The sequence below is a fragment of the Lissotriton vulgaris genome, chromosome 1_1 (genome assembly GCF_964263255.1).
Source record: "Lissotriton vulgaris chromosome 1_1, aLisVul1.2, whole genome shotgun sequence".
Classification (NCBI taxonomy): Eukaryota; Metazoa; Chordata; class Amphibia; order Caudata; family Salamandridae; genus Lissotriton; species Lissotriton vulgaris.
The window spans coordinates 59,864,496-59,883,407 of NC_141685.1; the positions used below are offsets into that span (position 1 = coordinate 59,864,496).

At 46.6% G+C, this 18,912-nt stretch overlaps 1 protein-coding gene across 1 annotated transcript in view; it reads left to right on the top strand.

Moving 5' to 3' along the window:
- Positions 1-18,912, top strand: part of LOC147737259 (uncharacterized) — a 286,653-nt gene that overhangs the window by 246,054 nt on the left and 21,687 nt on the right. The window contains exon 4 of the mRNA XM_086922902.1: positions 9,527-13,360. Within this exon, the coding sequence (XP_086779028.1) occupies positions 10,924-12,879 (1,956 nt within the window). The 5' untranslated portion in view covers positions 9,527-10,923 and the 3' untranslated portion in view covers positions 12,880-13,360. The remainder of the gene's footprint in view (positions 1-9,526; positions 13,361-18,912) is intronic.

An 18,912-nucleotide genomic window follows, 5' to 3' on the forward strand; every position in this document is an offset into this window, starting at 1 on the left:
GTTCGTGTACTCCCTATAGTCTATAATCCGCAGTTCTTCCAGGAGCTCCGCGTGTCTAATATGTGCCTCTTGCAGTGGTGTGAAGGGAACATTGGTGCCCGCTGCCTCATTCTCCAGGGATGCAAGTGAGCCCTCCACCTCCTTCAGCCCGCTGATCACCTCCCGTTTCCTTCCCACCCTGATAGCCATAGCAGCCCCCCTAATACAGACCTTGAAAGTGTCCCATTCTATCTGCCGGGAGCTGGCCGTGTGTGCATTTGTGGAGAAGTAGGTATCTATAGTGTCGGACAGGAAGGACCGGAAGACCGAGTCCTCGAGGAGATCAGGAGACAGCCGCCAAGTCGGGATGGGAGCCAGCTTTCTACCCCACTGCCATGTAATCTCCACGGGGTTGTGGTCCGATAGTGTTTTCCCCATGTGTTGGGGTTGGACAATCTGTGCTGTAAGGGAACGGGAGCAGAAAACATGATCAATTCTGGTGTGAAGCCGGTGGTGAGGGGAGAAAAAGGTGTATTCCCTATCCAGAGGGTGTATGCTGCGCCACATATCCGTCATATCCCAGCCCTCAGCCCAACTTGCAAGCGCAGCAGCCTGTTTTCTGCTCTCGGTAGCCTGTAAGGGGGGATGTGATCTATCTAGCATAACATCAAGTACAGCATTGAAATCACCCCCGATGATCCAGCGATGGTCAGCCCAATCTGCAAGTACCCCGTTGACCCTGAACAAAAATTCCGATTGATTTGTGTTAGGTGAGTACACACAGCCAATGACTACCGCCTCCCCATCCAACAGTCCCCGTATAAATACATAGCGACCCTCCTGGTCAATTCGTTGCTCTAGCAGCTGGAAGGGAAGAGAGCCACGGAGCCAAATTGCCGCCCCCCTAGAGAACGCAGAATATGAGGTCGCAAAGAGCTGCCCTCTCCATTTTTTGCGCAATTTCACCGCTTCAGCAGCGTTCAAATGTGTCTCTTGCAGGCAAGCAATCTGTGTCCCCCTTCTGTTGAGTTGTGCAAAGATTCTATGTCGTTTATGCACAGATCCCATGCCACGCACATTCCAGGTGCACAATTGATAGTTATTAAGAGGTCCCATCTCCAACTGTGTGGCTCAACAATGTGATACAACTGGGTGACCCCACATGTCCCGTTGTGCTAAGAAGTGAGAGTGTCTCGCAAACAAATAACCCCTGAACAAAAAGGTCCCTGAGCCAACGTACCCAGGAGCCAAACCATGGTGCCCAACCTGGGCACAAGTCAGTCAAGTTCTTGTGCATACCGGGGGTGGTAGGCCTCCGTCGATTGGCACTGAACTGTCTGCGTGGACATGATAGCCCACAATACAATGGGCCCCTGCACATACAACCCACCATATGTGAAGGAGGGGATTAGTCATACGTTACCACCTGGAGAGGATCAATCGTGTCGTGGCTCAGAACTCCTCTGCCATCTGGGCTGTGATCTTTGGGAAGAGCTGCAAGCTGGTAACCGAACCAGACACCTCAGTGTGGGTGTCGGTGGTGACGGAGAGTCTGTCTCCGGTTGCTTCCGCGTCGTGGGCGGCCAGTGCCTCTTCAGTTAGACGATGATGCGGGGATGATGACGTTCTGCTTGTCACCTGGTGTCCGGATGGCTGCGTTGTCGTCGGTGCTCCGTGTGATGAATGATGTCCGGGGCTGTGAGTGTCGCTCCCTCGGTCTTGCGAGCCCCTGCGGGTGTCACTTCGGTGGTCCGCGAACGGGTCCTGCGATGCCGGTGGGGTCAGAGTGACCTCCATCCACTCCGCCGCTTCCTCGGGCAAATAGAAAAAATGGGACCTGTTGCCATGTAGGATTTTGAGCCAGGCAGGGAATAAAAGTGCATATTTCATGTTTCTGTCCCGTAATTTGCGTTTCACCCCCATGAAGTTGGACCTGGCCCTCTGCACAGTGGTGTGAAATCTGGGTATACCGATATATTCTTGTCCTCGAAGCGTATTGGCGCTTCCTCTCTGGCCGCCCGTAGGACAGTGTCACGGTCCCTGAAGTGGAGAAGACGAGCGATCAGGGGGCGAGGGGGCGCCCCAGGTTGTGGGGGCCGTGATGGCATCCTGTGAGCTCTTTCCACACTGTAGAGGGCGGTGAGGTCTCTCTGGCCCACCAATTTCCTTAGCCAATCCTCCACAAACTGCGTGGGATCCCTCCCCTCGCTTCTCTCCGGAATACCCAGGATGCGGACGTTGTTGCGGCGGGCACGTCCTTCCGCGTCGTCCACTCTACCCCACAGAAGTTTCAGTTGCTTCTCCACGTTTTCTAATTTCGTTGAGTGTTCCGTCTGCTGCGGTATTAGGTCGTCCAGCGCTATTTTCTGTTCTGCCACTCGATCCGCTAACTTGTTGTGGTCAGCCTTAAGTAGGGACAGGCCAGTCGCCATATTGTCTATGCGCAATACTAGCGCTTCGCGCGTCGCGCGTATTTCATTCAGGATGAGATCTAGTTTGGCGTCTTGCGATCCCTTACCGGTCGGCGGGACGATGTCCATGCTGGAGGAGGCCAGCGGGTCTTCAGAGCCCGTGGGCTGCACGTCTGATCGGGCGCCTTGATCCTGTGGTTTGCCCCTGTTCCTGCCCATGGTTCGTGTTAGCAGGGTGGCGCTGCAGCGGACGCAGCAGCCCGCCGCTGTCCCTCCGAGTGGTCTGTAGTGGATGTGGACGGGCCAATGTTCACTGAGCAGGGGTAGTGGTAGTGAAGACCCCAGGGCCGGTAGGGGTAGCTTGGATTATCCTGGCGAGGTATCAATGCGGGGGTGGGTCGGTGCGCCACCAGTGTCCCCACCCGTAGGTATACCCCCAGGTCCGCAGAGGTGGCGAGGGGGGAGAGGTGACGGGTCCAGGCCACCACAGAGCTAGTGCGTAGTGGCTGGCGAAAGAGTGGAAAAGGTCCGGGTCGCAGCGGTGTAAATAGGCGCCACAGCGCGCGGCGTACTACCCTACTCCACTGTGGTCCGCGTGTCTGTAATGCGTGCCGCTTTATGTTGTGTGTCTGACCCTGGCCTCCAAGCAGGCAGCTCCGTGGTTAGCAAGGTGAGATTGCTAGGGTCCGAGGTCTCCACTAGGCCCCGAAGTGGTGATTAGATGGCGCCTCGACAGTGACAGGGTCTGGCCGCTCTGTGTTATGGCGCTGGTAACCTGAGCAGAGTGGAGCTGGACCCTCGGCGCTTGTAGCAGATTGCACGCATCGCCTGCTCTACTGTTCCACTGGTCTTCTCCCCACCGGCGGAACGCCGGAGTCCCATGGACCTCGTGGGCTAGCGTGGGGATGGCACTGAAGTGGCCTCGCGTTCCGTAGGGGCCGCGTTGCGGTGTGGCTGGCCCGTGACGATGTGCCCAAATGGGGGAGGCTACGGGGCCACAGTTAGGGTAGGGGCTCTGTACCTCGATCCGTGGGTCCGGCGTGCAGATTGTCGGAAGTCCGATCCCGGGTCCCGGCTGGACCGCGAAGGAGGTGGGTGGTAGGCCGGCCAGGCCGATCACTTTAGGCCGGGGCTCCGTTTAGGTCCGCAGGCCGCAACATGCTCCGTCGACAGAATTTGCCCAAGGAGCGGTCCCAGCGGGGCCACGTTGCACCGCTTCACGCCGCTTGTCCCCGGGGGCAATCTGTGTAGGGATCAGGTGGGCTGCAGGCAGGGGAGTGCAGGATAATCAGCTTATATTCAGGGCATAGGACGGAGCTAGCAAACTACACGTCCACCATCGACGGCTCCAGGCCACGCCCCCCGAGCACCATCCTCAGTAAGCTGGACTATTGTAATGCCCTGTTACTAGAATCCCCGCAATATCTGATTGAGAGATTGCAGAGAGTACAGACCATGGTGGCCAAAATGGTACTAGTGCAACTACGCCACTCCTCCGCCTCCTGGGCACTCTCAGATTTACACTGGCTGCCAGTCTCGCAGATGGTACGATTTAAGGCACTATGCATAGTATTTAAGGCTCCACATGGTCACTGGCCCAAATCCCTGCAGGAGAAACTGACATCATATGTCCCTTCACGAGCACTGCGCTCCTCAATGGCTAATCTGGTGAGGTTGCCTAAAGTTAGGAAAGTCAAATCAAGAGGTAGGGCCTTCAGTGCGGCAGCGTCCCGCCTTTGGAATACTCTTCCATTTGATAGGAGACAAATGGATAACATCCTGCAGTTTAGAAAAAGGTTAAAAACCTGGCTCTACCCTCGAGTATGCTCCTTGGCATCCTGCTAACTCCTTCCTGGCAGGGGACACAGTCTCTCGGCCCTAAGCTAGTCGCCTGTATCACAGCGCCAGGTTACCCGTACGGTGTCAGTTGCTAACTTAAATAAATAAATGTTCACCCTGTTCACTCTACGCCAATTAGCAAAATCCAGCCTCTCTCACTCTACCCTGAAGGTTTTTCTGGATGCAGTTTCCAGATTCCAGCACAATGGCTCCAATTCTCTTTATTCTTCAAGAATTATTCAACAATTGTTCAATGGCTTACTTTAGATGTTCCCTCCAATTCGACACCCACCTCCTCCTTGGCATCTGAACATTGTGTTGGCACAACTCATGAAGTCCCCATTTGAGCCCATTCGTAGGGCTGATCTTAAATTCATCTCCTGGCAGACATCATTGCTTTTAGCTCTTACTTCAAATCAGAGAGATACAAGCTTTTACTATCAAACCACCTTTTCTTCAATTCACCAAAGACGCTGTGGTGCTCCGCACTAATCCGGCCTTAATTCCTAAAGTTCCATCTGATTTCCACCTGAATGAGCATGTCATCTTAAAGACTTTTTCCCCTAATACACAGTTGCCAGCAGAAAAGACTTTACATTCTCTAGATGTTAAGAGTTGTTTGACATTTTATTTGCAAAGAACAACCAGTATCCGTTAAACTGATCAGCTCTTCATAGCCCACGGCAGGATGCGTAAAGAACCTCCAGTTGCTAAACAGACTATTGCACGTTGGATATCTAGAGCAATTTCCTTTTGCAATCAGCAAGCAGGCAAGACACTTCAAGAAACGATTAAAGCGCACTCTACTAGAGCAGTCTCCTCTTCTACTTCTCTCTTTGCTGGTGTGCCTCTTCATCAGATTTGCAGAGCTGCGACCAAGCACTACTGTCTGGAAGCTGCCAACAATACTGACACAGCTGTTGGGCAAGCGGTGCTACGTAATCTTTTTAAGTAAGGTGAGCCTCTGTTTCTTACCTCCTCCTGCACACATTGTATATATGTATATATTTCTGCTTTTGCAGATGTGCCCATGTTTACTGCTATACTGTAATATACGTATATGTATTCTCTCGTACTCTGTTTAGAATGTACTTATGGCATACTATGCACAGTTCTCGAATTACTGCTATCTACTCTGATTCAAGCATGTGAATCTATGAAAGATACCCCAATACTGGAGAAGAACATACGTTACTTATCTGAAAACTGTGCTTCTCCAGTATTGATATCTTTCATAGATTCACATGTGACTCACCCACCTCCCCTCAGAGGCTCCCCTCTTCTCCTTGGCTCTTATGCCACACTTGTTCTAAAGAATTGGAGAGCCTGAGCCTCTGAGGAGAAGGTTCCAGAGGGTGCTGTTGCCTGATTGGCTGGAGTTTGGACCATATATAATGACTTGGACATGACTGTCGCCCTCACTCTGTCTGTCGCCCTCACTCTGTCTGTCGCCCTCACTCTGTCTGTCGCCCTCACTCTGTCTGTTGCCCTCACTCTGTCTGTCGCCCTCACTCTGTCTGTCGCCCTCACTCTGTCTGTCGCCCTCACTCTGTCTGTTGCCCTCACTCTGTCTGTCGCCCTCACTCTGTCTGTCTGTCTGTCTGTCACCATCACTCTGTCTGTCGCCATACCACAGCATTACTCAGGGGCACCACAACATCACTATGCGCTACCACAGCTTCACTGAACGCTACAGCATCACTCAGCGCCACCAAAACATCACTGAGCGCCACCACAGCAGCAATCTGTGCAACAATTCAACAACAACTAGTTCAAATATGTTCTCTCAATGTTTCAAGCTTCATTACAAATGTCACAAAAAGATGTTAATATTTCACTTCTGTTCTTGGATTTTCGTCACAAAAGTTTAAGCAATTGCCATTATAAATTAACATAACTTTTACTTAAGTATTAATTATTTAAAAAAATTAAAAGCCCTTGTTATTTGTAGTATCAATAATCTATGTCACGTAAATACAACACATATTGCATTACAAATGCTATAGCGAAAGTTAAAACTATTGGCATTGTAAATGACAAAGCTATTAATTTCGCTATTTTCAAAACCAACACATAAATAAAAAATGTGTAATTTACAATACCAATAGCTCAAACTTTCCTAATTCAAGACCTATTGCATTGCAAATGCTTGTTATAATTACAAGGGTGTGATAACACCACATAACACTGCATAAGCAACAAGTGCAGATTAAACCACAGGGTTCAAATAAACCCCCACACACACCGTAAGATTAAACCTGTACTAAACACACAAGCCTCAATAACAGGTACATCATAGAAAGACTGATGGACATAATGAAGCCGACCTAGAGTTACATGCATAGCACAGACAAGATAAAGGTCTTGATTTAGAGTTTGGTGAGCAGGGTACTCCTTCACAAGCGTGGTGGAGTACTCTGTCCAACAAACGGATGGTCTGCCTGTAAATACATCGAACGACCATTCCTTTTTAGATCAAGCAGTCTGATGTATTTTTCTCTTATTCAAAAACACCAGGGAATACCTGGCAGTCGTGATGAGAATTTGTTTTTAAATGACTCCCACTTCCTGGGAGTAGATTAATCAGGGAGAAAGTTTCAAGGGTGTGAGGGTGATTAGTTATTGGTTTTTAAAAACAAACTCCAGCTTTGGAAGCTTGTTTTTGAAAAATACAAAAGTTGGTGATTGGCCGCCTGAAACATCCCCGAGGGATCCCGAGAATTGTGGATCAACTTCCTATAGATGGTTGAGATTGATTTTTCGGTCAGGGGATTAGTTAGCAGCTGGTCCTCCAGTGGGGATGCATCAGGCAACTTCCCCCCCTTCCCAGATGTTACCTTGCAGAGCGTGACCCACCTGCAAATGTCAGAACCGTTTTTAGTCGCCTTATTCATACCAACCGGACCATCGAGTTGCACCTCCATTGGCGAATGATCTGCGATTCCCCCTGCTATGTGCGTAGCGGCCCTAAAATCATCTTTATGGACAGTCCGGGTGAAAAGATAGTGCAGGCATGCCAGACTACCATTTGCTGCAGACAGGTGCGTCCAGTTCTTATACCCTCTTCCCCTCTAGGGGCATTTAGGAGTATCATGAATATAGTATAGGGTCAGTTCTGTCACTCTAGTCACCCCAATGCGTGTATGCTCTGTCGTAAGTGTCTTACCCTTTCACAGGATGAGTCAGTCTTGTCTGGGTCTCTTTCCTGTTTCCCGACATTTGATTGGCACGCCCGAAGACTCGAGATAGCAGTGACCCACCAGCAGGCTTTTGTGTACCGCTTTTGTCCTGGATATAGTGCTGCATTCAGTAGGGAACCCACTCTCTTTTCTTTGCAGTTGCCTGAAGATCAGCACTCCCAAGGTAGCAGTCACACCTAGCCTGTCTGTAAGTGCAGCCCCCTCTGGACCTGACCATCAGCAATTGAGCCCACACTGTGGCGGGCTGGACCACAGGCGTAAGCTCAGACACTGGAGTAGTTGTAGTCCCTCATGGACCTCTGACACAGAGTAGTCGGAAATTCAGCATCTAAAAGCCCAACACAGGCTCTCCAGGAAGTCAGTAGATTCAGACTGTTATGTTAGGAATTTGGCAAATGCAACCTTGAATGGGCCTGTTGGCAGCACACAATCGTCCTACTGGGCTTCAACAATCATGTTGTCGTACAGTTTTATTTTCTGCCTTGAACTGTTGGGAGAGTCTTGGCATCCCTCAGACTAGCTGGTCCTGCTGGATGGCTTTCCGGCTCGCCCTACAGATAACGAGGATGTGTCGGACCTTGCTTTTTCCAGGACAGCCTTGTCCTCCTGCTGGATAGTGAAACTCCCTTCCCTTTCTTACCAGACAGGCAGGCTTCTAGGCAGACTTCTAGGCTCTTCAGTACAGGTACACAGCTGCTCCATTAAGTAATTCAGCCTGCAGGTGATGTCCCTTCAACTTAGATAAACTGTCAGGCTGACACCATCCCTGGCGCCAGAGCACATTATTCCTTGGTAACAGAGGACTTTGAACTCTGGTATAAATGAGGGATAGATGGTCCCACTTGTATACAGAACTGGCAGGCATGAGATGCAGTTTACTCTGTCGCACTCTCACATTGCATATATGCTACGCACACCAACTCCCTAAACATGCACTTGATGTTATCGCAAAGTCTGGGCACAAGTATAGAAATGGAGCATTACATGGGTGTGTCAGTAGAAAGCCACTCCACTGACCATGATGCAAAGATCTAATCAGGCTATTGATCCTTACAACAGGGTGCATTGCCATCACCGCTCTAGCTGTTAAACCCATGACAGTCCTCTGCCTTAAATGAGGGCACACTTGGTGTGACCCTCCAGGTCACAGGACCGGTCCAAGATCTCTCATAGTTCCTTGTTAGAAGTTGCACAGTACTGCGGTGGCAGAAAAATCTCATGTAATTGTTTTGTGGTAGATTTATCCCAGTAACGTGCAGTTACAGGTTTGACGCCATGTACTGGGGAGTTGCCACGAGGAACAGATTCTTCTGCCTGTCAAACCACATGCCATTCACTATTTCATAGTGTTTTTCTGCTTTTATTTACCACTTGTTTTAAGCAGGTGGTAGATATATGCATGTGGTTGGTTGGGGGGAGGGTGATGGGCGAAGCAGGAGAGGGAAGGGGAAAGATATTTCTAACAGAGGGAAGAATTGTGTGTTTCCCCCAGTTAGTTTTTCTGCACCTGGTAAATCCAAGCTCAGAAAAGCCGAACGACTGATAATCAGGTGGAATAAAATGAACACATGAAAGTACTCCTTAATTTCATTGCCCTTGATTCATACTCTGGACCATAGTTGAGGGATAGGTCTAGGCATAGTCCTCGCAACACACAATAGATTTGCGTGTGGCAGAGGCCAGAGCTCAAAAGTCAGGTTACCAGATACAAGTAGGTGGTAACTCAGGGCAGGGGGAAACGCCTGTTGTCCGTGGAGGGGAAATTCCCATCCTAGAAATCTACATTAAAAATGAATTAATAGTATTCTATTTTAAATATCTGTTTGGTGCCAGTCCATATGACTTTAATTTCTGCTTTTGGGATTCTATGTTACAAGTCCATAGGGTACATGTATCCTTTCTGAGCTTAATAAAATGTTGGAAATTCTACAAATCCTCACTCCTAGATCCAGGTACTCCCAGGCTACCACTCTACACTCTGCTCTGTCTGAAGAACAGCTCAACACTTTCAAAATTCTGCAATTCTGCTTTGATATGGCTTGTAAATTATTTTTGGGGATATTTACATGTATTAACTATTTAATTTTAATACTATAGGTGATTGAAATTATGGACGAAGAAAACAAGATTTAGCACCAGCCAACTGAATGTTAGTGCCATAAGAGGATTATTTTGGATACCTGAAGGACATCCAGCATTCTAAGTTTAAACAATTTCCAAAATCTATGTGTGGCAAGGAAGTGGGAGCTGAGGAAAGTACTATACCTGTAAGTGAAGTCTCTAATGTTGCATTTCATTAACCAAGAGCAAAGTCATATCTGTCCACACAGCATCCAAATAGTGCCAGAAAGACCAATCACAACATCCTCATCTGAAATATTATCAGAAAGACAAATTGCCTCAGCATTACAGAATAACGTTCATCTAAAGCATGCATGATCTATGTGATTCCAGAGAGGAAGCACACACTGCATAAAAGAAAGATTTGTAACAAAAGGTTTCTTCTGCAAACCATCAAAGAAAAGACACTGAAAGAAGACTCCGAAGCTGACACGCTAACAACCAAAAGATTGGAAAATCACCTTTGTTTAACAACCGTTTTTAACCAGTTACGCAAGTTTGAGACTATCTGCCTCGGGATATAACACCTCGACCCACTCTGCTCACTCTGGCGAAAACCTTAAAAATTCACCACTTTATTGTATTGTTCATGACCATCTCCGATTGTTTCCTTTTTATTGTGTACTGTTCTGTAATTCTATGTAAATTGCCTCAACCTTATCTGTTGTGCAGGAGTGATATTTAAAACTGTTAAATATCAAAATGGATTAAATGAGCACATTGCGCTAGCTAATGTAAATAAATCCTCGTCTTCAGAACTACAATCCTTAACCTTACACCAAACATAGAAAGGGTAAAAGGAACTGATGTTCTGCGACTGGTGAGCCACAATATTACTGTGCATGTTCTAATGTTCTCAGTTACTGCCATTACGCCAGTGCAAAAATGTACTTCTCAGTTTAGTCATTAAATATCAGACTAACACCTTATCACTGCATTGCTAAGAACCTATACAAATAGATTTGAGAAAAACTTCAGTCACAAAATAAGTTGCTGCCGGAGAGGCTATAACCAAAAGAGTATTATCTGCTACAAACATTTCGACCGGTGTTACAGGGCTGCATCCAGACATATTTTGCTCAATTCAAGTGTTAAGAAGATTACACACAATATCTTTTAGAGATAAATGCTGAACATTATCTAAACAAGCCCGACTCTAAAATCGGGTTCACTCTTACCGTGGCATATAAGCAAGAGAAAACTAAATGTAGATATATTAACTCTAGGAATATACCTTTGAAAAACACAGGCGGTGAGAACAATTTCAGTGTTCAAACCCGCCTCAATCAAAGCAAAATAACCCAAGTTGGGGAAAAAGTTACCTGTGCCAAAAATGATTCAGCCATAAATCTCATCTCACTTAATTTGAGAGAATGCACACTGGGAAAATCCTCTCTCAGTGCTCTGAATGCAAAAAAAGTTTCAGCCGTAAATCTTGTCTCACTGCCCATATGAGAATCCACACTGGGGAAAAACCTTATCAGTGCTCTGAATGCCAAAAAAGTTTCAGCCGTAAATCTTATCTCACTTCGCATATGAGAATCCACACTGAGGAAAAACCTTATCAATGCTCTGAATGCCAGAAAAGGTTTAGTTTCATAACGCAACTTTATCGACATGCATTAACCCACTCTGTGGAAAACCCTTATCAGTGCTCTGAATGCCAAAAAAGTTTCAGCCGTAAATCTAATCTCACTGAACATATAAGAATCCACACTGGGGACAAACCTTACCAGTGCTCTGAATGCCAAAAAAGTTTCAGCAGTAAATCTTATCTCACTGAACATATAAGAATCCACACTGAGGAAAACCCTTATCAGTGTTCTGAATGCCAAAAAAGTTTCAGCAGTAAAACCTATCTCACTGAACATATAAGACTACACACTGGGGACAAACCTTATCAGTGCTCTGAATGCCAGAAATGTTTCAGTTTAAAAAGAAGCCTCACACGGCACATAAGAATCCACACTGGGGAAAACTCTTATCAGTGCTCTGAATGCCAGAAATGTTTCAGTTTAAAATGTAGACTCACACGGCACATAAGAATCCACACTGGGGAAAACCCTTATCAGTGCTCTGAATGCCAAAAAAGTTTCAGCAGTAAATCTTATCTCACTGAACATATAAGAATCCACACTGGGGAAAAACCTTACCAATGCTCTGAATGCCAGAAATATTTCATTGAAAAAAGAGACCTTACTGTACATACAAGGACCCACACTGGGGAAAAACCTTATCAGTGCTCTGAATGCCAAAAAAGGTTTTGTAAAAAACAAAGTCTTTCTCTACATGTATTAACCCACACTGGGGAAAAACCTTACCAGTGCTCTGAATGTCAGAAATATTTCAGTCAAAAAATAGGACTTATTATACATACAAGGACCCACACTGGGGAAAAACCTTATCAGTGCACGGATTGCCAGAAATGTTTCATTTCCCAAACCGAGCTGACTCGGCATAGAAGAACCCACACCGGAGAGAAACCTTTTCAGTGCCCGGAATGCCAGAAATGTTTCATCGACAAAAACAGTCTCACTCATCATATAAGAACCCACACTGGGGAGAAACCTTTTCAGTGCTCTGAATGCCAACAATGTTTCAGTTTAAAAATCAGACTCACTCAACATACAAGAATCCACACTGGGGAAAAACCATATCAGTGCTCTGAATGCCAGAAAAGGTTTTGTAACAAACAAAGTCTTTCTAATCATGCAGTGACCCATTCTGTGGAACAACCTTATCAGTGCTCTGAATGCCAGAAATGTTTCAATGAAAAACGCAATCTCACGGCGCATATAAGAACCCACACTGGGGAAAAACCTTATCAGTGCTCTGAATGCCAGAAATGTTTCAGTTTAAAAAGTAGACTCACACAGCACATAAGAATCCACACTGGGGAAAACCTTTATCAGTGCTCTGAATGCCCAAAACATTTCAACAGAAAATCACTTTTAACTGCACATGTGAGATTCCACACTGGGGAAAAACCTTATCAGTGCTCTGAATGCCAGAAAAGATTTTGTAACCAACAAAGTCTTTCTCAACATTCAATAACCCATTCTGTGGAACATCCTTATCAGTGCTCTGAATGCCAGAAATGTTTCAGTATAAAAAGTAGACTCACACGGCACATAAGAATACACACTGGGGAAAAATCTTATCAGTGCATTGAATGCCACAAATGTTTCAGCCAAAAAGTCAATCTCACTCACCATATAAGAACCCACACTGGAGAAAAACCTTATCAGTGCTCTGAATGCCAGAAATGTTTCAGTGAAAAAAGACATCTCACACTGCATATAAAAACCCACACTGGGGAAAAACCTTAGGAGTGCTCTGAATGCCCAAAACATTTCAACCGTAAATCACTTCTAACTGCACATGTGAGATTCCACTTTGGGGAAAAACCTTATCAGTGCTCTCAATGCCAGAAATGTTTCAGTGACAAAAGAAGTCTTTCTCGACATACAATAACCCACACTGGGGAAAAACCTTATCCATGCTCTGAATCTCAGAAATGTTTCAAATTTCAAAAGAAATAAAGTCCCTAAACAGAAGAGGATGCTTTCTAAGTCGTAATACCGCCTGCCACAGTAATACTATAGGAGGCAGTAGTCGACCTACAAGTAACCTCGAAACCAATTCGGACTACCCTTACTGTAAATATATAAGGGGTATAAGTAACATCAGTTTGAAGCTCTGTGTAAGTCACAATAAACTAAAAAAACAGTTAAAAACAATATACTATATGGAACAGTTAAAACCATCAGTTTATTTATTTTTTTAAAGTTTTTAACAAACCAAGACTTTGTTAGGCTTTGCACTCCGCAGGATTCACGTGCAGCAACAATGCTCCACCTCCGGACCGACCGAACACCCTGAAGTATAAACACAGGGTGCTCAGACCATATGGCGAGGGAAAAAACCCCATAAAGGGGAAAAAACCCAGAAAGAATAAAGAGGAGAAGGAAAGGGGCAGCAGGGATAAAGAAACTGAAAGACAAAAATATACAGGTTAATACATGGCTACATCCTACTCTCATTAGTTCTTTCTAACACCATACCAACATGTATTCACCTGAAATCAATTGACTCTAACCACCCTGTGCTGTATCTCCCGTCTTCCTTCCTGATTAATACAAAAAGAAAAGGGTTACTATCAAGCCTGGTTGGGGAAGCGTAAAGTCTAGAAATGACTGACTTAAACCTACCCCACTGTGAAAACGTTTGAGTGGTAAAAGGATCCCAAAAGTATAATGAAATGGCACTTCCCGTGCTTAAACCATATTTGAAACTTTAGCACTGTTATCTGATTCGAACAGAAACAGATTAAATCTTTCTTTCCTTGCTGATGCCAAAAAATACCCAAACACGGCAGTGTGTAGTTCACTCACTACCACACTCCGCTTTGGTAATTGCCTTGCCACAAAATCACAATTGTTCATGAACCCTTAGCCTTAGGTTCGTGACGGCAGTGTGGAGGTCCAACAATCCCCCCCTGCACTCCGCCACTCGAAGGTTGAACTCACACCAGTATGCTCATTCCTCATGAGAATATACTCAAAGAGCGAACGCTCGTAATGCCCAAATGTTTTCTCACAGCAGCGAGCTCAATGCCAAATAAGAAACCAACAGTTCCTCGCAGCCGCGAGGCAAATCTCCAGCCAACAATAGTCTTTGTGATTTCGATATCAGAAATCATGTAAAGGTTCACCTTGTTCCACACGCTAACCAGCGCGCTAACAGAGACCCACAAAAGCGCTCTCACCAGTACCGGTCAGACTGGAACACACGGAGCCTTTGGAAAGGCGCCGTTCCGAGGAGCAGCCGCTGCCTAGGATCCGGAAAGAATTACTGACACCGGACTTCCTGGTCTACCGGCAGATATCCCTGGATCCCCGCCGGGAATTCTGGGAAATGTAGTTCCGCGCCCCAGGACCGCCGGTGATTGCAGTTCCTTGAGCAGGCGCGTTGGGCTAGATCCCGACAGTACGCCCTCCTCCCAAGCGCCTCCTAGGCCCAGGCTTTGTGGGATATCTGTCGTGGAATGTTCGCACAGCACGAGGAGCATGGACATTACGAACAGGTTCCCAGGAGTCCTCCTCCGCCCCATAGCCTTTCCACGAAACCAAGTACCATAGAACGCCCCTGCGTAACTTGGAGTCTTTTATGGATCTCACCTCATACTCCAGATTCCCATCCTTCGCCAACACCGGAGGTGCAGTTCTGCGTGAGGTAAGAGCTTTTTTCAGCAACTGAACATGAAAAACGGGGTGGATTCGCAATGTGTTGGGCAACTTCAATTTGTATGCCACAGGATTGATGCGGCGCACCACAGGATATGGCCCAATGAAGCGCGGATGAAACACGCTCCGGAGCTTGAAACGGATATATTTGGTCGAGAGCCAAACCTTATCTCCTACCTCGAACTGAGGACCAGGTATCCTATGTCTGTCCTCCCACCGTTTGTATGTTTCTTTTGCCCTTAGCAAATGTTTTTGCACTGTGCTGTGTATTTTTTTTATCAATAGCACCCGCTCTTTTACCGAGGGTTGATCGTTTACCTCTTCCGGTATATGTATCGGTAGAGTCCGTACATCATACCCATAATTCGCTTTGAATGGGGACATTCCTATGGAGCTATGCCAGGCGTTGTTGTAGGCCATCTCCGCCATCCACAACAACTCCACCCAAGACCCATGAGCCTCCTTTGAGTAACATCGCAAGTACTTCTTTAGAGTCTGATTCAGACGTTCTGTCTGTCCATCAGTTTGAGGATGGAAGCTAGTAGATAATGCTGTTTCTATGCCCAGTGCACGACACCATACTCTCCAAAATCGAGCAATGAATTGTGGCCCCCTATCAGACACAATGACTCTTGGAATGCCATGCAAACGAAAAACTTGTGATGCCATTAGCTGTGCTGTTTGACTAGCTGTGGGGAGGTTCACACAAGGTACGAAATGACCCATTTTCGTTAAATTGTCCACTACCACCAGAGCTGCGGTGTTCCCTTGATCTTTTGGGAGGCCTGTGATGAAATCCAAACTAATGTTTGACCATGGGCGATCAGGCGTGGGCATTGGCATTAACAACCCTTTCTTTTTTGATGTTTCCCCCTTGCTTCTCGCACAGACTTCACAGCTGCCCACCCATTGAGTGGTGTCCTTCACAAGAGTCTTCCACCAGAAATGCCTTCTAAGCAAATTCACAGTCTTTGTGATCCCTGGATGTCCCGCCGCAGGAGCTTCATGACACCAACTGAATGCCTTCTTTCTAATCTCCATATTAGGCAGAAACAAACACTCTCCATAGAAGGGTAAGCCCTGCCTAATCTTCCTGTCTGGTTTGGCAGAAGCCCAACGAACCCAATAGTCCGTGGACCTAGAGTCTTTTATGTCCTCCAGAAACTTCTCAGCTCTCACAACACAAACCACCTTCGTGGAAGGTATTATTGACTGTTCTTCGGCATTTTTTCCAGCGGGGATTCCCTGTCTAGAAAGGGCATCCGCTTTTCTGTTCTCTGAGCCGGGACGAAAGGTTACAACAAAGTTGTACTCTGAAAAGAATAACATCCACCGCATCTGCCTTTGCGTGAGGTGTCTAGCAGCGGACATATACTGGAGATTCCGGTGATCTGTGTACACCGTGACTGCATGACTTGCTCCCCACAGATACGGTCTCCACTCCTGGAAAGCCTTTTTAATTGCCAAGAGTTCTTTTTTGGCGATTGAATAGTTGACCTCAGCCGAACTCAGTTTTTTCGACAAGTAGGCAACAGGATGAAGCTGACCAGTATGTACGTCTCTCTGAGACAGGATCGCACCTATGGCTTCATCTGAAGCGTCAGCTTCCACGATAAATGGATGTTCCAGAACAGGATGCGCCAACACTGGAGCTGTAGTAAAGGCCTTTTTTAGCGCCTGAAAAGCCTGCTCAGCCTCCCCTGTCCACTCAAATAACCTCCCTTTCCTTAACAGCCTAGTGATAGGGACAGCGGTTTGGGAGAAGTGTACAATGAACCTGCGATAATAGTTGGCGAACCCCAAAAAGCTCTGTACCTCTTTCACATTCTTGGGGGCTGGCCAATCCCTTACTGCCTGTACCTTCCTTTCTGACATTTGTAATCCTTCAGGACTAAGATTCACACCCCAAAATTCCACCTCATGCACCCCAAACTCACATTTACTCAGCTTTACATAGAGATGGTGTTCTCTCAATTTATCCAGGACCTTGCAGACATGGTTCGTGTGGCATGAAACATCTTGAGAATATATCAAGATGTCGTCTATGTACATCACCACAAATTGATCTACGTATTCTTTTAGCACATCGTTTATGAAAAACTGAAATGCTGCTGGGGCGTTACAAAGCCCAAAAGGCATCACTAGGTATTCATATAAACCAAACCGTGTTTTGAACGCCGTCTTCCACTCATCCCCTTCCCTTACTCTAACCAGGTGATATGCCCCACGTAAATCTAAACGGGTGTAAATCCTGGCCTCTCTCACCTGGTCGAGCAAGACTGAAATGAGTGGAAGAGGGTATCGATTACGAATGGTGTTCTTGTTCAATGCCCTGTAGTCCACACATGCTCTCAAGTCCCCATTGGCTTTTGATATAAAGAAAAGAGGGGAAGCTGCGGGAGAACGAGAGGGGCGTATAAAACCCAATCGAGTATAATGGTCAATGTACTGCTTCAGATGGGAGGTTTCGGGCACAGACAAAGCATACACTCTACAAGATGGTAACGATGCCCCCTCCACTAAATCAATTCGACAGTCGTATTCCCTATGAGGGGGCAGAGTTTCTGCCTTCACCTCACTAAACACATCACTGTAAGAAGCGTATACTACTGGTAGCTTGACATCCTTTTCCGCAGCAGTGGCTGCAAAAAATGGTGTAGCTAACACGGAGACATTAGCAGACATACAAGGAGTGAAATGGTCCTTACAGGTCTCTGGGTCGAATCGTATAGATTTTGACTGCCAATTCACCACAGGGTTATGTTTATGCAGCCAAGGCATGCCCAAAATAATCTCGTACTGCGGAGCATCTATGATGTTCAATGTTAACACCTCAGAATGCACACACCCTTGCGTCACCATTGATAGCCCCAAATCACCAGTCCTCTCCGTTATCTGACCTGAGGTTAAAGGCTGCCCATCCACTGCCAAAACATCTTCCGGTGTCTCCCTAAGAACTCGAGGCAATTCTAGACGTCTTACCAGTCCCTCGTCTACAAAATTACCAGTCGCCCCTGAGTCCACCATCACCATTACTGGACATCTTTCTAACTCATATTCTAACGTCATCACCACCACCAGGTGAGGCTCTGTTTCCTCATCACCCGATGAGGACAGGGAGGTAAGCTTCCATGCTTGTTCACCGTCTACTCCCGCTGTGTGGTCTTCCTTCTGTTCGTTCTCTGTTACAGTTTTAGACACAGCGACTTTCTTAAATCTACTAAAAGTCCCTGATGCTTTTGGTTTAGAAGGACATTCCCGGACGTAATGTCCCTTCTTACCACAGTACATGCACAGGCCCTGTACCCTTCTGGCTTCTCTCTCTTCTCTAGACAATGGTGCTCTAAGAGCCCCTATCTCCATTGGTTCAGACGTAGCTTCCGTACCCCCAGATACTTTCCTAGGGTTTCTGTCAACAAAGTACGCTCCTCTTTCCCACCGTCTCCTATTGCTACCTCTATCCGTTAGTCTACTGTCTAACCTTAACACCAGGTTTACCATGTCCTCAAAAGTAGTGGGCTGAGGATCTACCTGTGCTACTACATCTTTTAAATCATCATGTAACCCCTGATAAAACAAAGATAATTTTTTTTCCTCTGGCCATGATGCTTCTACCACCAGCCTATTGAAGGCCGTTAGGTATGTTATCAACTCTCCTCTACCTTGTCTTAATGTCAATAGCTCACGATCAACACAGAAAGTGGTGGCTCTTCGGTCAAAAACCCTCTCAAATTCCTTTTTGAACTCTGCCCAATTAGACAAAAGAGCATCATCACGTTTCACCAAGGGTACCACCCAATCAGCTGCATCCCCAATTAAATAAGAAATCAAAAATGCCACCCTTGAATGATTTGTGGGGAACGAGGATGGTTTACAGGAAAAATGCATGAGCACCTGTGTCATAAACACATGCACCTTACGTGGATCCCCTGAAAACCGTTCAGGAGTAGCCAATGGAATAGGTGGGGGTACAGTAACCTGAACATTAGAAGACGATGCGGAAGCGTTGAACGGGTTACCACTCAAACGCTCCACCTTCTCCCGCAAAGCTGCTGTCTCAGCCTTGGAAGAGGCCAGCTCCTGCTGTACCAAAAGCAAAGCTTGTAACACATCCTC